The sequence below is a fragment of the Triticum aestivum genome, chromosome 6D (assembly GCF_018294505.1).
Source record: "Triticum aestivum cultivar Chinese Spring chromosome 6D, IWGSC CS RefSeq v2.1, whole genome shotgun sequence".
NCBI classification, from domain to species: domain Eukaryota; kingdom Viridiplantae; phylum Streptophyta; class Magnoliopsida; order Poales; family Poaceae; genus Triticum; species Triticum aestivum.
In genome coordinates this window covers 77,617,291-77,639,992 of record NC_057811.1, presented here as the reverse complement: position 1 = coordinate 77,639,992, position 22,702 = coordinate 77,617,291, and the positions used below count along the sequence as shown (strand labels likewise).

The 22,702-nt window shown below is 48.1% G+C and overlaps 1 protein-coding gene across 1 annotated transcript; it reads right to left on the bottom strand.

Moving 5' to 3' along the window:
• Positions 1 to 18,584: 18,584 nt before the first annotated feature.
• LOC123143657 (calnexin homolog) lies at positions 18,585 to 21,868 on the bottom strand. The gene is made up of 6 exons (XM_044562603.1): positions 21,615 to 21,868; positions 21,451 to 21,520; positions 19,404 to 20,533; positions 19,234 to 19,305; positions 19,028 to 19,144; positions 18,585 to 18,938 (listed from the first exon to the last, which is right to left on the bottom strand). The coding sequence occupies exons 1-6, from the start codon at positions 21,696 to 21,698 to the stop codon at positions 18,804 to 18,806; spliced, it is 1,608 nt and encodes a 535-aa protein (XP_044418538.1). The 5' UTR covers positions 21,699 to 21,868; the 3' UTR covers positions 18,585 to 18,803.
• Between the last annotated feature and the right edge of the window lie 834 nt (positions 21,869 to 22,702).

The following is a 22,702-nucleotide window of genomic DNA, read 5'->3' as shown; positions in this document are numbered from 1 at the left end:
AACGAACCTTCGCAACGGTGCACAGTTAGGGGGAACACTTTTCTTGAAATTATCATAAGGGAACATCTTACTTACTACCATCGTTCTAAGCAAATAAGATGCAAAACATGATAAACATCACATGCAATCAAATAGTGACATGATATGGCCAATATCATTATGCTCCTTTGATCTCCATCTTCGGGGCACCATGATCATCTTCGTCACCGGCATGACACCATGATCTCCATCATTGTGTCTTCATGAAGTCATCACGCCAATGATTACTTCTACTTCTATGGCTAACGCGTTTAGCAACAAAGTAAAGTAATTTACATGGCGTTATTCAATGACACGCAGGTCATACAAAATAATAAAGACAACTCCTATGGCTCCTGCCGGTTGTCATACTCATCGACATGCAAGTCGTGATTCCTATTACAAGAATATGATCAATCTCATACATCACATATATCATTCATCACATCTTCTGGCCATATCACATCACATAACACATGCTGCAAAAACAAGTTAGACGTCCTCTAATTGTAGTTGCAAGTTTTTTACGTGGCTTGTAGGTTTCTAGCAAGAACGTTTCTTACCTACGTATGACCACAACGTGATTTGCCAATTTCTATTTACCCTTCATAAGGACCCTTTTCATCGAATCCGTTCCGACTAAAGTAGGAGAGACAGACACCCGCTAGCCACCTTATGCAACTAGTGCATGTCAGTCGGTGGAACCTGTCTCACGTAAGCGTACGTGTAAGGTCGGTCCGGGCCGCTTCATCCTACAATACCGCCGAAAAAAGATACGACTAGTAGCGGCAAGAAGAATTGGCAACATCAACGCCCACAACTGCTTTGTGTTCTACTCATGCATAGTAACTACGCATAGGCCTGGCTCATGATGCCACTGTTGGGTATCGTAGCATAATTTTAAAATTTTCCTACGCTCACCAAGATGCATCTATGGAGTATACTAGCAATGAGGGGAAAGGAGAGCATCTACATACCCTTGTAGATCGCGAGCGGAAGCGTTCCAATGAACGTGGATGACGGAGTCGTACTCGCCGTGATTCAAATCACCGATAACCGAGTGCCGAACGGACGGCACCTCCGCGTTCAACACACGTACGGTGCAGTGACATCTCCTCCTTCTTGATCCAGCAAGGGGGAAGGAGAGGTTGATGGAGATCCAGCAGCACGACGGCGTGGTGGTGGATGTAGCGAGATGTCAGCAGGGCTTCGCCGAGCTTCTGTGAGAGAGAGAGGTGTAGCAGGGGAGGAGGGAGGCGCCCAAGGCTGTAATGTTGCTGCCCTCCCTCCCCACTTTATATAGGCCCCCTGGGAGGGGGGGCGCCGGCCAGGATCCCATCTGGATGGGGGGGCGGCGGCCAGGGGGAATACTTGCCCCCCAAGGCAAGTGGGGCGCCCCCCCACCCTAGGGTTTCCAACCCTAGGCGGAGGGGGGAGGCCCATGGGGGGGCGCCCAGCCCACTAGGGGCTGGTTCCCTTCCCACTTCAGCCCAGGGGCCCTCCGGGATAGGTGGCCCCACCCGGTGGACCCCCGGGACCCTTCCGGTGGTCCCGGTACAATACCGGTAACCCCCGAAACTTTCCCGGTGGCCGAAACTTGTCTTCCTATATATAATTCTTCACCTCCGGACCATTCCGGAACTCCTCGTGACGTTCGGGATCTCATCTGGGACTCCGAACAACTTTCGGGTTTCCGCATACACATATCTTTACAACCCTAGCGTCACCGAGACGCCTACGGGTTCGGGAGACATGCAGACATGACCGAGACGCCTCTCCGGTCAATAACCAACAGCGGGATCTGGATACCCATGTTGGCTCCCACATGTTCCACAACGATCTCATCGGATGAACCACGATGTCGAGGATTCAATCAATCCCGTATGCAATTCCCTTTGTCAATCGGTATGTTACTTGCCCGAGATTCGATCGTCGGTATCCCAATACCTTGTTCAATCTCGTTACCGGCAAGTCTCTTTACTCGTACCGCAATGCATGATCCCGTGACTAACGCCTTAGTCACATAGAGCTCATTATGATGATGCATTACCGAGTGGGCCCAGAGATACCTCTCCGTCACACGGAGTGACAAATCCCAGTCTCGATCCATGCCAACCCAACAGACACTTTCGGAGATACCCGTAGTGCACCTTTATAGTCACCCAGTTACGTTGTGATGTTTGGCACACCCAAAGCACTCCTACGGTATCCGGGAGTTGCACGATCTCATGGTCTAAGGAAAAGATACTTGACATTGGAAAAGCTCTAGCAAACGAAACTACACGATCTTTTATGCTATGCTTAGGATTGGGTCTTGTCCATCAAATCATTCTCCTAATGATGTGATCCCGTTATCAATGACATCCAATGTCCATAGTCAGGAAACCATGACTATCTGTTGATCAACGAGCTAGTCAACTAGAGGCTTACTAGGGACACGTTGTGGTATATGTATTCACACATGTATTATGATTTCCGGACAATACAATTATAGCATGAACAATAGACAATTACCATGAACAAAGAAATATAATAATAACCATTTATTATTGCCTCTAGGGCATATTTCCAACAGTGGCTTCTCTCAAGATAGCATGTATTACGGTGGGTGAACAAATTACTGCCAACCAATTGATAGAAAAGCGCATAATTATGAAGATATCTAAGGCAATGATCATGAATATAGGCATCACATCCGTGTCAAGTAGACCGAAACGATTCTGCATCTACTACTATTACTCCACACATCGACCGCTATCCAGCATGCATCTAGAGTATTAAGTTCATAAGAACAGAGTAATGCATTAAGCAAGATGACATGATGTAGAGGGATAAACTCAAGCAATATGATATAAACCCCATCTTTTTATCCTCGATGGCAACAATACAATACGTGCCTTGCTGCCCCTAATGTCAATGGGAAAGGACACAGCAAGATTGAACCCAAAGCTAAGCACTTCTCCCATTACAAGAAAGATCAATCTAGTAGGCCAAACTAAACCGATAATTCGAAGAGACTTGCAAAGATATCAAATCATGCATATAACAATTCAGAGAAGAACCAAATAATATTCATATATAATCTTGTTCATAAATCCACAATTCATCGGATCTCGGCAAACACACCGCAAAAGAGTATTACATCAAATAGATCTCCAAGGACATCGAGGAGAACTTTGTATTGAGAAACTAAGAGAGAGAAGAAGCCATCTAGCTAATAACTATGGACCCGAAGGTCTGTGGTAAACTACTCACGCTTCATCGGAGAGGCAATGGTGTTGATGTAGAAGCCCTCCGTGATTGATTCCCCCTCCGGCAGATCACCGGAAAAGGCCCCAAGATGGGATCTCACGGGTACAGAAGGTTGCGGCGGTGGAAAAGTGGTTTCGTGGCTCTCTGCGATGTTTCTAGGGTATAAGAGTATATATAGGTGAAAGAAGTACGTCGGTGGAGCTACGAGGGGCCCACAAGGGTGGGGGTGCGCCTACCCCCCTGGGCGCGCCCTCCTACCTCGTGGCCGCCTCGTGGAGTTACAGACTTCAACTCCAGGTCTTCTGGATTGCTTTTGGTCCAAGAAAGATCATCGCGAAGGTTTCATTCCATTTGGACTCCGTTTGGTATTCCTTTTCTGCAAAACTCTAAAATAGGCCAAAAAAACAGAAACTGGCACTGGGCCTCCAGTTAATAGGTTAGTCCCAAAAATAATATAAAAGAGCATATTAAAGCCCATTAAACATCCAAAACAGATAATATAATAGCATGGAACAATCAAAAATTATAGATACGTTGGAGACGTATTAGGGTACGATAGTGATCCAGGAGTGGATTACTCGACAGCGGTCAAAGTTATCCTTAGTTACCTAAGAGGACTAAGGAAATATTTCTCGGTTATGGAGGTAATAAAGAGTTCGTCGTAAAGAGTTACGTCGATGCAAGCTTTTACACCGATCCGGATGACTCTGAGTCTCAATCTGGATACATATTGAAAGTGGGAGCAATTAGCTAGAGTAGCTCCATGCAGAGCATTGTAAACATAGAAATTTGCAAAATACATACGGCTCTGAATGTGACAAACCCGTTGACAAAAATTCTCTCACAAGCAAAACATGATCACACCTTAGTACTCTTTGGGTGTTAATCACATAGCGATGTGAACTAGATTATTGACTCTAGTAAACCCTTTGGTGTTAGTCACATGGCGATGTGAACTATTGGTGTTAAACCACATGACGATGTGAACTAGATTATTGACTCTAGTGCAAGTGGGAGACTGAAGGAAATATGCCCTAGAGGCAATAATAAAGTTGTTATTTATATTTCCTTATATCATGATAAATTTTTATTATTCATGCTAGAATTGTACTGGAAACTTAGTACATGTGTGAATACATAGACAAAACAGAGTGTCCCTAGTATGCCTCTACTTGACTAGCTCGTTAATCAAAGATGGTTAAGTTTCCTAACCATAGACATGTGTTGTCATTTGATGAACGGGATCACATCATTAGAGAATGATGTGATGGACAAGACCCATCTATTAGCTTAGCATAATGATCGTTAAGTTTTATTGATATTGCTTTATTCATGACTTATACATTTCCTCTGACTATGAGATTATGCAACTCCCGTATACCGGAGGAACACTTTGTGTGCTATCAAACGTCACAACGTAACTGGGTGATTATAAAGATGCTCTACAGGTGTCTCCGATGGTGTTTGTTGAGTTGGCATAGATCGAGATTAGGATTTGTCACTCTGTGTGTCGGAGAGGTATCTCTGGGCCCTCTCGGTAATGCACATCACTATAAGCCTTGCAAGCAATGTGACTAATGAGTTAGTTGCAGGATGATGCATTACAGAACGAGCAAGAGACTTGCCGGTAACGAGATTGAACTAGGTATGATGATGCTGACGATCGAATCTCGGGCAAGTAACATACCGATGACAAAGGGAATGACGTATGTTGTTATGCGGTTTGACCGATAAAGATCTTCGTAGAATATGTAGGAGCCGATATGAGCATCCAGGTTCCGCTATTGGTTATTGACCGGAGATGTGTCTCGGTCATGTGTACATAGTTCTCGAACCCGTAGGGTCCGCACGCTTAACGTTCGATGAAGATTTGTATTATGAGTTATGTGATTTGATGATCGAAGTTTGTTCGGAGTCCCGGATGATATCACGGACATGACGAGGAGTCTCGAAATGGTCGAGAGGTAAAGATTGATATATTGGAAGGTTATATACGGACATCGGAATGGTTTCGATAAGGTTCGGAGATTTATCGGAGTACCGGGAGGCTATCGGAACCCCCCGGGAAAGTTATTGGGCCTAATGGGCCATATAGAGAGAAGCAGGCCACAGGATGGCGCGCCACCTGCCCCAATCCGAATTGGACAGGGGAAGGGGCGCGGCCCCCCTCTTTCCTTCTCCTTCCCCTTCCCCTCCGCTCTCGTTGGAAGAAAGTGGGGGGGCATCCTTACTAGTTGGATCCTATTAGCCTCCCCCTTGGCGCGCCTCCTCCTTGGCCGGCCTCCTCTCCCCCCTTCTTATTATACGGTGGGCAAACGCATCCCAGCACAACAGACAATCTCTAGCCGTATGCGTAGCGAAGCCCTCGCCGTAACTTCATCATCACCGTCACCACGCCGTGTGCTGACGAACTCTCTTCGTTCCTCAACTGATCAAGAGCTCGAGGACGTCATCGTGTGAACGTGTGCTGAACACGAATGTGACGCCCCCGATTTGACCGTACACTAATCATGCACGCAAATGTGTACGATCAAGATCAGGGACTCACGGGAAGATATCACAACACAACTCTACAACATAAATAAGTCATACAAGCATCATAATACAAGCCAGGGGCCTCGAGGGCTCGAATACAAGTGCTCGATCACAGACGAGTCAGCGGAAGCAACAATATCTGAGTACAGACATAAGTTAAACAAGTTTGCCTTAAGAAGGCTAGCACAAACTGGGATACAGATCGAACGAGGCGCAGGCCTCCTGCCTGGGATCCTCCTAACTACTCCTGGTCGTCGTCAGCGGCCTGCACGTAGTAGTAGGCACCTCCAGTGTCGTAGGTGTCGTCGTCGACGGTGGCGTCTGGCTCCTGGACTCCAGCATCTGGTTGCGACAACCAGATAGAAAGGAAAGGGGGAAAAGAGGGAGAGAAGCAACCGTGAGTACTCATCCAAAGTACTCGCAAGCAAGGAGCTACACTACATATGCATGGGTATATGTGTAAAGGGGCATATCAGTGGACTGAACTGCAGAATGCCAGAATAAAAGGGGGATAGCTAGTCCTGTCGAAGACTACGCTTCTGGCCATCTCCATCTTGCAGCATGTAGAAGAGAGTAGATTGAAGTCCTCCAAGTAGCATCGCATAGCATAATCCTACCCGGCGATCCCCTCCTCGTCGCCCTGTTAGAGAGCGATCACCGGGTTGTATCTGGCACTTGGAAGGGTGTATTTTATTCAGTATCCAGTTCTAGTTGTCATAAGGTCAAGGTACAACTCCGGGTCGTCCTTTTACCGAGGGACACGGCTATTCGAATAGATAAACTTCCCTGCAGGGGTGCACCACATAACCCAACACGCTCGATCCCATTTGGCCGGACACACTTTTCTGGGTCATGCCCGGCCTCGTAAGATCAACACGTCGCAGCCCCACCTAGCACAACAGAGAGGTCAGCACGCCGGTCTAAACCTATGCGCGCAGGGGTCTGGGCCCATCGCCCTATGCACACCTGCACGTTGCGTACGCGGCCGGAAGCAGACCTAGCCCCTAGTAAGCGCGGTTCCAGTCCAATCCGGCGCGCGCCACTCAGTCGCTGACGTCAAGAAGGCTTCGGCTGATACCACGACGCCGGGATACCCATAACTACTCCCGCGTAGATGGTTAGTGCGTATAGACCAAATGGCCAGACTCAGATCAAATACCAAGATCTCGTTAAGCGTGTTAAGTAACCGCGAACGCCGACCAGGGCCAGGCCCACCTCTCACCTAGGCGGTCTCAACCTGCCCTGTCGCTCCGCCACAAAGATCCACTTGCGGGTACTCCTACGAGCCGACCCGACTTTAGTCATCACATGTGTCATGTATATAGTATATAAGTATATACCCGTGATCACCGCCCAGGTGATCACGGCCCGATAGTATAGCACAGCAGACGGACAAGAATGTAGGGCCACTGATGGAAATCTAGCATCCTATACTAAGCATGTAGGATTGCAGGTAAAGGTATCAACAGTAGTAGCAAGGATAGGCTATGCATCAGGATAGGATATCGAAAAGCAGTAACATGCTACACTACTCTAATGCAAGCAGTATAGAGAAGAATAGGCGATATCTGGTGATCAAGGGGGGGGCTTGCCTGGTTGCTCTGGCAAGTAGGAGGGGTCGTCGACTCCGTAGTCGAACTGGGCAGCAGCAGTGTCGGTCTCGTAGTCTACCGGAGAGAAGAGGGGGGAAGAAACAGTAAATACAATGCAAACATAAGCATGACGATGCGTGACATGACAATGAGCGGTGCTAGGTGTGTCCTAACGCGACAGTAGGTGGTACCGGCGAAGGGGGGGAACATCCGGGAAGTATTCCCGATGTTTCGCGTTTTCGGACAGACGGACCGGAGGGGGAAAGTTGCTAGTTCGATAGGTTAGGGAGGTGTGGTGGACGAACGGACTGCGTATTCGGATTCGTCTCGTCGTTCTGAGCAACTTTCATATAGAAAACATTTTCATCCGAGTTACGGTTTAAAAGATATGAATTTTCAAAGTTTATTTGAATTTCTGGAATTATTTGAATTAAGCAAAAATGAATTATGACGTCAGCATGAGGCAATGCTGACGTCAGCAGGTCAACAGGTCGGCTGACCAGTCAAACCAGATAGGTGGGTCCAGTGGGACCCACATGTCAGCCTCTGTTAGTCTAATATTAATTTAAACTAAACTAACAGTCTAATTAGAGGGGTGGGCCCCATATGTCAGTGAGTGATTAGTTAATCTAATTATTTTTATTTATAAACATTTTCTTTTGTTTTTGTTTTAATTTTTGCGGCGGGGCCCGCATGTCAGTGGCTGGGCCTGCCCAGTCAGCACGTTGACTGGGTGGACCCAGTCAACGGGGCCCACGGGGCCCACTGGCAGTGGCACTGGGGGGCCCCAGGCCAGCCACGTCGGCGGCCGGCGCCGGAGCAACTCCGACGAGCCAAACTCGGCGGCGCGGCTCGGGAGGGGCGCGGGTTTCGCGCACAGGGGGCCTGCGGGGTCGTGGCTGGGCGCGTTCGACGCGGCTCGGCGCCGCGCGTCCAACGGTGGTGGCCGGAGTGGCTGGAACGGGCGGGGGCGAGCGCTTCGAGCTCGCCGGCGGCGAGGTGCTTCGGGCTGGGGCGGGTGCGGCGTTAGAGCGCGCGAGCGGCCGAACTAACTAGCTAGGCGGGTGCGGCACGATGCGGTCGAGCTAACGGGCCTACGCCCATGACCAATGGTCACCGGAGCCTGCCGGCGACGAGCTCCGCGGCGCGGCGTTCGGGCGCGCGTGGGGAAGCAGCTAGGGGGCGCGCGAGAGAGAAAGGACAGGGGAGGAGGGGGGAGAGGCTCACCGCGCGGCACACGGAGGCCGGTGAGAGGCTTAGGAGCAGCAGGTCGGCGCCGGGGAAGAAGGGGGTCGCCGGCGTCCGAAGTTGAAGACGAGCTCGGTGTGCTCGTTGTAGGGGCTCCGGTCTCCAACGGGCTGCACCAGACGAAGCAGCGGGCGACGGCGGTCCTTGGAGACAACGTGGGGCGGCGAGGTGGGCACGGTGGCCGTGTGAACGACGGGAACGGCGGCGACCGCGTCGGGCGTGGGGAAGGAAGGAGCGGCGCGGATCTGGGGGGGGAAGAGAGAGGCGCAGGGGCCGAGAGGAGAGCGGGGGCGAGTGGGAGAGAGGCCCGAGGAGGCGGGGGGAGCTGGCGACCTTATCCTCCCCGTCGCCGGCGAGGGGGTGCGGCGGGGACTGCCCCTGTTCCGACCCCGGTCGGGGGAACAGGGAAGGGGGGCGAGTGGGAGAGGTGGGCTGGGCCGGGGGTCGGCCCAGTTGGGCCAGGGGTGCTGTGGGGGGGGGGCCTTCTCCTTTTTTCTTTTCTTTGTCTGTGTTCTTTTGCATTTTCTTTTTATTTGTTTATTTTCTTTTCTGTTTTATTTCATTTAAAAGTATTTAGGTATTTTAAAAAATGTGTTTTCTCCACCATAATTACCAGTGTATTATTTGGCACCCACCGAACATTTTTGTTTAAATTTTTGAAAACTTTTATTTTCCACTTTAAATTTAATTGAAGTTTGAATTAGGAGTTTGAAAAGAAATGTGTTCCAAATGTGATCAAGCCCTGTTTAGCAACATGATTAGCTTAATCACAGAGAGTTACTGTAGCATGATCCTCAGGGTGTTACAAATCTCCTCCACTACAAGAAATCTCGTCCCGAGATTTAAGAGGGGAAGTAAGGGGGAAGGGATTTGGTCGCGAAATTCTAACGAGTCTTCTCGGTCTTGGTTGCTATTCTCAAAGCGGTTGATCCATTACGTTGATGTCTTCATTTTCCTGCTTCAGGTCATCATGATGAAGCTGGCATCCTTCCTTCGGGAACTCCATCGTACTTACGAAGGACAAGGGGTAACTTCGGAATAACAGGCCTCTGAACGGTTGACTATCTGGTTGATAACATCGGGAAAGGTGGCGGAAAGTAACTCTCGAATGGAAATTTAAGACAATATCGAGAGCAAAGTAAGGAGGTATCGTGGGGAAGTTTCGAGCGGGTAGGCAATCGTTTGATGCCTGAAGGGTTCTGAGCAACGGGAATAAGTATTGTGTCTGATACCAAAATTGATGATCTCACGAAAGGTGGCACGTGAATTACATACGAAGCCAAGCGTGAGGAATAACCTTGGGAACAAGGGGTGTACAAGAGAGTCAGGTTTCGATCCTGTGGAACTGTGGGTTATGGGCCCACCATGTGGGTTAAAAATAGGAGCGGTGACATCTCGCACGGTCATGATAGCAAGGCATGTCAGGGAACACCCTGTCAGTTATGTCGGCAACACGTTGGTACCAAGGGCGAGGGACGAAGAGAACCATTTTCCTGCTCGTTCAAACGAGGCGGACCATTAGGCAAAGTTCTCGTCCATCAGTGGTTACCGAAATGTCACCAACAATAGTAACAGGGTCTTACTGACAGAGCTGTACACCGAGGTGTTTACATGAGCAGGAGAATATTACTGCTTAGATCATATAGATCACCAGAAAGGTTAAACCAAACAATGGAAAGGAAAATATGATTATTAGATTAAACAGAAGAATGGAAAGGAAAATGTGTTTAAACACATATTTCAAGGGTATATCCTTCCCAAGGACAAGCTGAGCATGATATTCATGACAGGATATAATGTAGAAAACTCTTTAGGTAGGGGAGAGAAATTTCATGACATTACCCATACAACGGTGTTTGGATAATTGAGCAGGAAACATTTAGCATTGGGCTTCAAATGTTCCTGTTGAAAATCAGAGTACCATAGACATGCTTCGAGATAGCATTGACATGGTCAACAGGTGAAGATCAGACTTTGGAAACAAAAAGGATCCATCAGGAACAACTTATAGAATAAGTCTTACAATTTCCTCATGGAAGAATAGCTAACCTTGCTAAAAGGAAAACTTATAACAATAGGTCCTCCCGCCAGGTGTGCTGGGTATCATCACCTTACCGGGTCATAAATAGGCCAATGTTATAACTCTTGGAAATATGTTCCAACCATCATATCTGACCGAGATTCAGATCTGATTGGTGTCAGGATAACTCAGACTTAGGAGGCCTGAGAAGAAAAGGTGCAACACAAATTGTCGAAACGACATCGAAGATTCTCGGGAGATGAACTATGGAAGCGAGTTCCGAACAAGGGTTCATAATTAAATCAAGGAGAGGTGAGGAGGTGACTGCTTGACTCAGCGACAATCCATTGAGATTTCCAAAGGATGGATTTCCACCACTATGTGAACAAGGAGATAACATTAGCTAGATCGAATGACTTAATGATGTATGCTCGAGGAAAACATACACAGTTAAACATTGGTTGAAATGTGCAACCGAAATATGGGCTAGGTAGCACAATCAATGTTCGAATGATGATTCATTAAACCATAGACGTAGAATGAAACTATAGACCAATGACTTCAAAGCAATAGGGTTGCTAGAAGTTTAGAATTTACACATCACAGACCATTTGTTGGTATTCCTTTTAGAAACAACACGGGGACCAAGAAGAATGGTGATGGGGAGAAGTATCACTGTACCAAGATGTCATGCGAGGTGGTGAAATTCTTACGACATACTTGACATAAAAGATGGTAATACTCCAAGGTAAAGAAGAACAATTGCTGGATAGCAAGGAACTCAAGGTATAACACCAAACACGAACAAGCTTGTGTTGGTGGGAAGGCAATAAAGTGGTCGATGATAACACAGATCATCGAGGGCAAGGATGGTATTTCTCATCATGAACTCAATCGATATCCTGGAAGAGCGCATAAGGTTGATGATGATCACGACACATTTGTCGAGAGATTTCATGAAGATGTAATCAATCAGCGACGACATCAAGTCAAAGGAATGATGAAGCAGACGGTTATTGGAACCATGGGTAGGACACACGCTTGAAATCAAGCTTGTTGTTCAAGGTGAAATGGTATGAGAGGAAGATCGGCGTAAGCTTAGCTCATCATCGAAAGTTGTGCTCCGGGGTTAAGGACCAGGTAGCACAGTTAAAATTTAGCACGCTAATGATATAGCCGATCAGGCTAGGAATGACTTAATGATTATTAAACTCGTAAGCAACGAAAATTACCTAGAGTTATTGAATCGGAGTGCGGACTTGATTCACTATTCGGTGTTCTCGGTTGACAAACAACCCAGAGCCCATGAAGTGACAAAGACAAGGTAAGGTAGTACTTCATCAAAGTTTATAAGATGTAGTGCAATGGTAAGATATCCCCGAGATACCAGGGGTAATACTCAAAGGTAGATCATAATAGAGGTTGGGCAGGCGTATTGACCTGCAGAAGACAAGTGATTTAACTTGTCCAAGAAATGGTATTTAAAGGAGAACATGGTCGGAACCACGATTGCAAAAGGCCAGATCCCAGATATAAGATGAACTTATACCAAGGGAATAATTAATTTAAGAGAAGCTTTTAATGATAAGATCTACATCGTGTCCATGGGCATGAACACAAAGTTCAAGGTCGACTCCCACTTCTCCAATGCATATCCTTTCATTTCTTCTCGCGTTCGATGAAGTTGTAGTGTTGAAATTTTATATGGCAAAATACCAGGAGAGTATGACTCGTGAAAACTTTCGAGTTCACACATATTAAGGAAGGCATAGGTTCAACCCATCAGGGCTTCTTAGAACATATACCACGAACTTCGGAGTAAATAATACAAGCTCGAAAGTAGAGTATGGTTCACAAGGCAGAGGATACAATTTACCAAAGGCATCATGTATCCGAGGAAAAGCTCACCAGCTTATTTAATATGGAGGACATTGTCGGATAAAATCCGACAAAAGGGTCTGGTGGTCCCCAAGGGATCTGATGTGAGCATCAGTACTCAACCAGAGGAAGAAAGAATGCAAGGAGATCAGACTATAGAAACAACTGACTAACTCAAAAGCTCAAATGCAAAGGAATTATGAATTCCAAGACAAGGGATCAGAAGCAATGCTCTGATTAGGGATGGATAAGTTGAATAGCCTTAGGGGTACAATCGATGACGATTTGATTGGTCGAGATCCAGCTCATGTTAAAGATGTCTGAGCCGGAAGGATGAATTCTAGGATCTGATTGAGGATTGCGAGCATTCGCAACATATTGAATCAATGGACTCAAAAAGATAATGACAAAGGGTGCCAATAAGATTTCGAGGTTTATGGGATTAATCATAATGCTAGTAAGCAAGAATTTCAAGAGCAACAGGCTCCTGAAGATTTTCGGAAGATCGAATGATATTTTGAACACTTTTGTGAAATACTTGAATCAACTGGGGATGAGCGGATACTCGGTAAGTGCGAGGATTATCCGTAGGGGTATTCAGGTGACAAAGAACAGCAAGGTAGTAAGCTCAAAGGATTCTCGGAACAACAGAGAGAATTTCGGGGTATCTTGTAATAACAAGATCATCTGGGAAACATTGTATGAATGGCGAGTATACGTGGTTATCCATAGGAGTTTATCGATGAAAGGGAATTGCAAAAAGCGATGAACACAAGTTCTCGGGTTATCAGCGTAGAGTATCTTCATGGTCTTCACGTGCAACAGACGATCATCAGTAATAAGGGGCTCTCCGGGTGAAAGTGATAACGAGATCCTAATGTTAGATTTAGTAAAATCATTTAACCCGAATAGAAGAGAGATCAGAGTCCCAGAGTATAGGCAAGGAGTAAAAGATCCTAATACCACCCAATGGCGACGTGGGCCCGTAAGCCACACAGCCATGTTAGTAAAAGTTTTTCAATGACTAGACTCGACTTCGGCCAAGGAGTGTGGAAAGGGGGATTCCTACAGGCAGTTGGCTCTGATACCAACTTGTGACGCCCCCGATTTGACCGTACACTAATCATGCACGCAAATGTGTACGATCAAGATCAGGGACTCACGGGAAGATATCACAACACAACTCTAAAACATAAATAAGTCATACAAGCATCATAATACAAGCCAGGGGCCTCGAGGGCTCGAATACAAGTGCTCGATCACAGACGAGTCAGCGGAAGCAACAATATCTGAGTACAGACATAAGTTAAACAAGTTTGCCTTAAGAAGGCTAGCACAAAAGTAGCAACGATCGAAAAGGCAAGGCCTCCTGCCTGGGATCCTCCTAACTACTCCTGGTCGTCGTCAGCGGCTGCACGTAGTAGTAGGCACCTCCAGTGTCGTAGGTGTCGCCGTCGACGGTGGCGTCTGGCTCCTGGACTCCAGCATCTGGTTGCGACAACCAGATAGAAAGGAAAGGGGGAAAAGAGGGAGAGAAGCAACCGTGAGTACTCATCCAAAGTACTCGCAAGCAAGGAGCTACACTACATATGCATGGGTATATGTGTAAAGGGGCATATCAGTGGACTGAACTGCAGAATGCCAGAATAAAAGGGGGATAGCTAGTCCTGTCGAAGACTACGCTTCTGGCCATCTCCATCTTGCAGCATGTAGAAGAGAGTAGATTGAAGTCCTCCAAGTAGCATCGCATAGCATAATCCTACCCGGCGATCCCCTCCTCGTCGCCCTGTTAGAGAGCGATCACCGGGTTGTATCTGGCACTTGGAAGGGTGTATTTTATTCAGTATCCAGTTCTAGTTGTCATAAGGTCAAGGTACAACTCCGGGTCGTCCTTTTACCGAGGGACACGGCTATTCGAATAGATAAACTTCCCTGCAGGGGTGCACCACATAACCCAACACGCTCGATCCCATTTGGCCGGACACACTTTTCTGGGTCATGCCCGGCCTCGTAAGATCAACACGTCGCAGCCCCACCTAGGCTCAACAGAGAGGTCAGCACGCCGGTCTAAACCTATGCGCGCAGGGGTCTGGGCCCATCGCCCTATGCACACCTGCACGTTGCGTACGCGGCCGGAAGCAGACCTAGCCCCTTAATACAAGCGCGAGCTTACGGTCCAATCCGGCGCGCGCCACTCAGTTGCTGACGTCAAAAGAGCTTCGGCTGATACCACGACGTCGGGATACCCATAACTACTCCCACGTAGATGGTTAGTGCGTATAGACCAAATGGCCAGACTCAGATCAAATACCAAGATCTCGTTAAGCGTGTTAAGTAACCGCGAACGCCGACCAGGGCCAGGCCCACCTCTCACCTAGGCGGTCTCAACCTGCCCTGTCGCTCCGCCACAAAGATCCACTTGCGGGTACTCCTACGAGCCGACCCGACTTTAGTCATCACATGTGTCATGTATAAAGTATATAAGTATATACCCGTGATCACCGCCCAGGTGATCACGGCCCGATAGTATAGCACAGCAGACGGACAAGAATGTAGGGCCACTGATGGAAATCTAGCATCCTATACTAAGCATGTAGGATTGCAGGTAAAGGTATCAACAGTAGTAGCAAGGATAGGCTATGCATCAGGATAGGATACGAAAAGCAGTAACATGCTACACTACTCTAATGCAAGCAGTATAGAGAAGAATAGGCGATATCTGGTGATCAAGGGGGGGCTTGCCTGGTTGCTCTGGCAAGTAGGAGGGGTCGTCGACTCCGTAGTCGAACTGGGCAGCAGCAGTGTCGGTCTCGTAGTCTACCGGAGAGAAGAGGGGGGAAGAAACAGTAAATACAATGCAAACATAAGCATGACGATGCGTGACATGACAATGAGCGGTGCTAGGTGTGTCCTAACGCGACAGTAGGTGGTACCGGTGAAGGGGGGGAACATCCGGGAGGTATTCCCGATGTTTCGCGTTTTCGGACAGACGGACCGGAGGGGGAAAGTTGCTAGTTCGATAGGTTAGGGAGGTGTGGTGGACGAACGGACTGCGTATTCGGATTCGTCTCGTCGTTCTGAGCAACTTTCATATAGAAAACATTTTCATCCGAGTTACGGTTTAAAAGATATGAATTTTCAAAGTTTATTTGAATTTCTGGAATTATTTGAATTAAGCAAAAATGAATTATGACGTCAGCATGAGGCAATGCTGACGTCAGCAGGTCAACAGGTCGGCTGACCAGTCAAACCAGATAGGTGGGTCCAGTGGGACCCACATGTCAGCCTCTGTTAGTCTAATATTAATTTAAACTAAACTAACAGTCTAATTAGAGGGGTGGGCCCCATATGTCAGTGAGTGATTAGTTAATCTAATTATTTTTATTTATAAAACATTTTTCTTTTTGTTTTTGTTTTTAATTTTTGCGGCGGGGCCCGCATGTCAGTGGCTGGGCCTGCCCAGTCAGCACGTTGACTGGGTGGACCCAGTCAACGGGGCCCACGGGGCCCACTGGCAGTGGCACTGGGGGGGCCCCAGGCCAGCCACGTCGGCGGCCGGCGCCGGAGCAACTCCGACGAGCCAAACGCGGCGGCGCGGCTCGGGAGGGGCGCGGGTTTCGCGCACAGGGGGCCTGCGGGGTCGTGGCTGGGCGCGTTCGACGCGGCTCGGCGCCGCGCGTCCAACGGTGGTGGCCGGAGCGGCTGGAACAGGCGGGGGCGAGCGCTACGAGCTCGCCGGCGTCGAAGTGCTTCGGGCTGGGGCGGGTGCGGCGTTAGAGCGCGCGAGCGGCCGAACTAACTAGCTAGGCGGGTGCGGCACGATGCGGTCGAGCTAACGGGCCTACGCCCATGACCAAATGGTCACCGGAGACCCGCCGGCGACGAGCTCCGCGGCGCGGCGTTCGGGCGCGCGTGGGGAAGCCGCTAGGGGGCGCGCGAGAGAGAGAGAGGACAGGGGAGGAGGGGGGAGAGGCTCACCGCGCGGCACACGGAGGCCGGTGAGGGGCTTAGGAGCAGCAGGTCGGCGCCGGGGAAGAAGGGGGGTCGCCGGCGTCCGAAGTCGAAGACGAGCTCGGTGTGCTCGTTGTAGGGGCTCCGGTCTCCAACGGGCTGCACCAGACGAAGCAGCGGGCGACGGCGGTCCTTGGAGACAACGTGGGGCGGCGAGGTGGGCACGGTGGCCGTGTGAACGACGGGAACGGCGGCGACCGCGTCGGGCGTGGGGAAGGAGAGAGCGGCGCGGATCTGGGGGGGGAAGAGAGAGGCGCAGGGGCCGAGAGGAGAGCGGGGGCGAGTGGGAGAGAGGCCCGAGGAGGCGGGGGGAGCTGGCGACCTTATCCTCCCCGTCGCCGGCGAGGGGGTGCGGCGGGGACTGCCCCTGTTCCGACCCCGGTCGGGGGAACAGGGAAGGGGGGCGAGTGGGAGAGGTGGGCTGGGCCGGGGGTCGGCCCAGTTGGGCCAGGGGTGCTGTGGGGGGGGGGCCTTCTCCTTTTTTCTTTTTCTTTGTCTGTGTTCTTTTGCATTTTCTTTTATTTGTTTATTTTCTTTTCTGTTTTATTTCATTTAAAAGTATTTAGATATTTTATAAAAATGTGTTTTCTCCACCATAATTACCAGTGTATTATTTGGCACCCACCGAACATTTTTGTTTAAATTTTTGAAAACTTTTATTTTCCACTTTAATTTTAATTGAAGTTTGAATTAGGAGTTTGAAAAGAAATGCGATTCCATATGTGATCATGCCCTGTTTAGCAACATGATTAGCTTAATCACAGAGAGTTATTGTAGCATGATCCTCAGGGTGTTACAACGGAGATGCCATACATTCGGTGCTTGGATCGGTTGGATCGTGAAGACGTCCGACTACATCAACCGCGTTACTAAACGCTTCCGCTTTCGGTCTACGAGGGTACGTGGACACACTCTCCCATCTCGTTGCTATGCATCTCCTAGATAGATCTTGCGTGACCGTAGGAAATTTTTTAAAATACTGCGTTCCCCGACAGTTTTGCCTTATGAGACGCTGACGTATAACTACTGCCACCATTTCAATGTATAACGTACATACCCTAAAATTAAACTTTGACCATAAATTAGACCTACCAAAATTTGGATTATATGTGATAAAAATTATATTGTTGAATTCGTATTGAAAAGAAATTTTAGAGGTACAATTTTGAAGTCACAAAAATATATATTATTAATCTAATTGTTGGGCAAAGTTGGATTTTAGGAGGCGTGCACGGATTATTCATTGGAATGGAGGGATGTCGTTCAAACTTCAAGAAAAAAGAAGGTATAAATTGAATTACGGCACAGGAGTACTTTAGAAACTTATAAAATATAATTCATCCCCTAATAAAAAAAGTTACTCGTAAATTCCAATACCAAGGGGGAAACATGAGAACTATAGAAACTTGGAAAAAATAATCCATCCAAAAATAAAATAATTTTAGCGCTCATAAATCTGAACAACTGAAACGTAAACAGTCCGTTAGTTAATTAACCAAAAAAAAGAAGAGAAAATGCTATGACGATGTCTTCAAACCAGACAAGTCGCCAAATAATTCATTCATGGACCAGTATTCTATCTAGACAAATAAACCAGGCTATCTTCTCCGAGCCCATCTCCCTCTGTCCAAGCAGCCCGTGGGTGGTGGAAGAGCATGTCTCCACGGCGCGTCTGCACAATTGGGAGGGCCGGCATACGGCCCGCATTTGGACGGGACAGCCTCCTAGCTTTCCGTAGATCTCGAAGGAGGTAAGTTTTCCCTACCGGGGGAGGATTTGCACTATGTTGATGAAAAATTCCATCCTCAAATCAATCCATAATTAATTTTCATCACTGAAATCTATATGCATGTCTAACCTACAGAATTCAAGGACATGACCCGCTTTTGTATTTTTGCGTTTCGAAAATGCTATGAATCAAAGACACCCTCCATGGTCCCCACAAAAAGAGACCCATGCGCGCATCCAGTAAAGCAAGAACCGAGCCGCCCCAGGCTCAAACCTGATTTAACCAGTAAATGAACAGCATCTAAATATCAAAATATCCTTTCAAGTTTCGTTTGATACAAAAGGAAAAGAAGATCACTTCTAGCTGATTCCGGACAGCACACAAACAACACAAGGCTTCACCGGCTCGTAGGTTCTAGCGCCTTAAAACTAGGGGTAGCAGCAGAGGGCAGCAAGACTGTTCGATTATACACTCGAGGAGTTCACAAAAAGGCCAGGACCGAGACGTCCGAAATGTGAGCCTATGTCTCCCTTCGCGACCTTCTGCGTGGCACCGTCGTGTCATCCTCTTTCTCCTCCTTGTCGCCGCTGCTTCCAGCGGCATCGGCTTCCGTGGCACTGGGCTTCTTGACCTCGGCAACGGGCTTCACAGGTGCCTGCAGGAGGCAAAAGTTTAGGGTCGGTCATTTGGTTCAGGTTTTAGGCAAGCAGTATATAACACTGGCAGTCGTCAAAAATAACATACCACTGGCTTCTTGCCACCGAAAATGGTTCTGAAGAGTACAGTCACAAGGATGACAGCGACTGAGGCCAAGATCGAAATTGTAATGTTGGGCTGCTTCTCTCCCTTCTCAATAATATCCTGCGAGACAGAGAGATTATATGTCATTTTTCAGAGAACACACAGTGCTGCTTGAACAGAGGAGACAAGTAAGGTTCTTCGGTCCTTACAATGATCTTTATCTTGTAAGGTTCCAAGAATGGAATGTCGGCGATTTTGTACAAAACACTGAAGATCTTCTTCTGCATTACAGATACCAAATTAGTTAGCTATAACATGCATGCAGCGATACAGTGAAGGGCAAATATAATGTACGGAAAACATCAGAAGAATGAATTACCTGGAACTCAGAAAGGTCTTCTGAATCGGCTGCTGCAGCCTCCTCAGCCTTCTGCTTTTCCTTCTCAACATCAAACTTGGGTTTCCATGTCTTCTCCAAGATGGCGGTGGCTACCTTCTCATCATCGGCGATAAGAATGTTGTCAAAAAGGATGCCATCCTGCATTGTCCAGATCTCAATTCCAATAGCGGCAATCGGATCAAAGTCAGGCTTGTCAAGCTCAAAGTATTCAGGGTTGGGGATTTCTTGGGGCTTCCAGATTCCCTTGTAGTTGGGGTTGTCAATCATGGGTGCATGCCACTTGCCCTTGTAGGCAGGGTTCTGCTTCATTGGCCTCTTCCATTCACCACATCCAGGTGCCTCTTCACACTTGGGGTTGTCAATCTTCGGTGCCTCCCATTCACCATCCTCCTCATCATCCCAGTCTTCGGGCTTAGCAGCCTCTGGGTCATCAACTTCCTCAGGCTCATCATCCAACCATCCTTCTGGCTTGGTGGCCTCCTCATCCAGAATTTCTGTTGGGGCATCCTCATCCCAGTCATCAGGCTTCACTGCAGCTGGGTCAGGGATTTTAGCTCTCTCGTCCCAGTCCTCTGGCTTCTTGTCGTCAGGGTCAGGAATAGTCTTTGATGGAATAAGTGCTGGCTCAAAATCATCAGCGGAAAGGAAGTTTGCTTTGCTCTTCTCCTCCCCATCAACCAAAATTCTGACCTCGTTATCCGGCTTCAAGATAGCCGTGTAGACATGAGAGAGCTTGTCATATGGGACAGAGGGTGGGGACTTGAGGTGATGTTCAACATATTTGCCAGTCTTGGGGTTCTTGTGCTTCAGGATGAAGTGAACCTTGTTCGTTGAACCACACTTGTCAGGACCAAACATAATTGTGTAAGGAGTGTCATTGTCAAATTCCTTGGCATCCCATCCAGCCTCCTGAGGGCGAATGTACTTAAGATAAGCACCTCCACACTCGAGGCCATTCTGAAGCCTCACTTCGAACTGCAGAACAACTGTGCCATCCTTCAAAGTAACAGGGCTATCAAGCTCTTTGACTATGGCATATTTCCTGGCTGGCTCACTAACAAGGAGACCATAGTCTTCATGCCCATCACTCTTCTCGTGCTTCCATACACCTGCATAACAGATTTATATCAAAACTTGATCAATGAAGTGCTGTACAAAAACTATTGGTGGAACAACAAATTTTGACAGGATATGGAGTCGGACAGACAACTAGCTGACCAGCAAAGTGCAGATAAACAAAGAACAACAGGCCTAGGTTTAACACAGAAATCCTACCTTCAGTACGGAAATAACAGGGCACAAACATAAAAGATGCTTCAAATCTAAGGTATTTAAGAGCTAGGCGCTGCATTTTGCTTCTATCATTTGGAGCAACAGTTTTAATCAACTCTATGCAGAATGATGGAGATATTGATGTAATTGTGCAGACAATTGCTAGGTAGTAAAGAGCTAACCGCTGCACTATGCTTCTATCATATGATGAATATTTCATATGGTTGATGAGGAGACGGAAATGCTAGCACGGAAACTGTACATAGAGAAAAAAATTCAATTAACTCTTGTTGGGCCTACTGGTATAATTGTGGGCACAACTGCTACATGTTTCAAACCCAGTTCAACTAAGCATACTAAATATCTTCATCTACGAATGAAGATAGTCAGTTCACTTCTCAAAACATACTACATGCTCACTTAACTCTTGTGAGGTCGTTCCTAGCATCTGCTGCAAACAAGCTAGCAGCTGCGGCATGCCTACTATCATCAAGCCATGGCTATAGATGGCGTAGCAGATCCGCACCAATGCTTCATAAGTAGATCTCACGACACTACGACAGTGAGCAGCTAACCGTCTCGCTCCTGATTCATCATCACTACCTCGACTCCACACTCGAATCGAATTTCACACGAAAGCGTCTGAGCACCTTAGCAGATCAGATTCAGAAACTCCGCTGAACCCACGGATCTCACGCAGATCGAACCAGACAAGCACGCAATCCACACGAGAGAGGTAGAACCATAGAATTACCTGAGTACTCTTCCTTGCCGGAGACGACCCAGCTCCCCTCGAAGCCCTCGTCGAAGGACTCGTGGAACAGCTGCAAAACCCAAGCAAACCGTCACAAATCTCGCCCCGACAACCCAAAAACGAGCGGCGAAGAACCGGACGCGGCGCCGGAGGAGACCAGTTACCGGATCCGACGCGCGGATCTGGGCGAACAGCGCCGAGACCACCAGCAGCGGCAGCAGGAGCACCGCGCGCCCTCCCGTCGTCATCCTCCCCGACCCGATCTCTCTGCGAGCGCAACCGGAACAACTGGAGTAGTGCCGAAGCGAGGGATCGGAGGAGGGTATAAGAAAGGGAGGAGGGTTGGACGGCTGTGATGGGGTGGATGGGGGATGCGACGGTGGAGGCGTGGGCTAGTCGGGGAGGCGTGCGTTGAGACGTGGCGTGGGCCGCTCCGGCCAATCAGAGGCTCCCGGGCGGGGTTGTGGCCAATGGGAGGATGCCATGTGGGCGTGATGACGCCTGGACCCACCGGGGAGTCCACGTAGATGCGTGCTCTGGGTCAAGTCTTGCCTCCCTTCACCCACTCACCAACTCTGTCAGTTCTTTAATGGCAGGAAAAAAAGGTCCGGTCTTCCAGAACAGTTCTTTCCAGGAATCCGTTCTTCATGAGCTAATAGTAACTCTAGCAAATTCTCTCCGATCAAGCATAATAACCGTTAAAATGATAATTTTGATCTAAGATGACACTTTATCAGAGTTATCATATTTTGATTAGAGGGACAATGGTACGGTGTGTGCATTCATATGGATGAGTATGCGGGTATGTATGAGCCCTTGCGTCTGTACCGTGTTTAAAGAAAAGAGTTATCATATTTATTTATTTTTGCGAGTATCAGAGTTATCATATGGCTTCGAAATTTATAAAGCTACCTCATTTATGTAATTCGCTCTATAGCCGACGTTTACATGTATCTGTGTTTTGATTAACATTGACAAGTGGGAGGGCTCCGTTTTTAGTCGTTTTTTCCTGTTTTGTTAGGGTTTGTGTCCTGCTCAGGAAGGCGAGACGGCGGCGGCTCCCTGAAGATGAAATAAAGGTCTCCCCGCCTAGCCCCTGTTCCGGCGGTGCGTCTAGCATCGTTGGTGGGCGTGTGGAGGTGTGTCTCCGGCGGATCTATTTTTGGTGGATTTGCTCTGATCTCGTCGTTGTTCGTCTACGTTCGTGTGTCTTCGGGTTGAATCCTTCCAACCTACGATATTCTTCATCTGC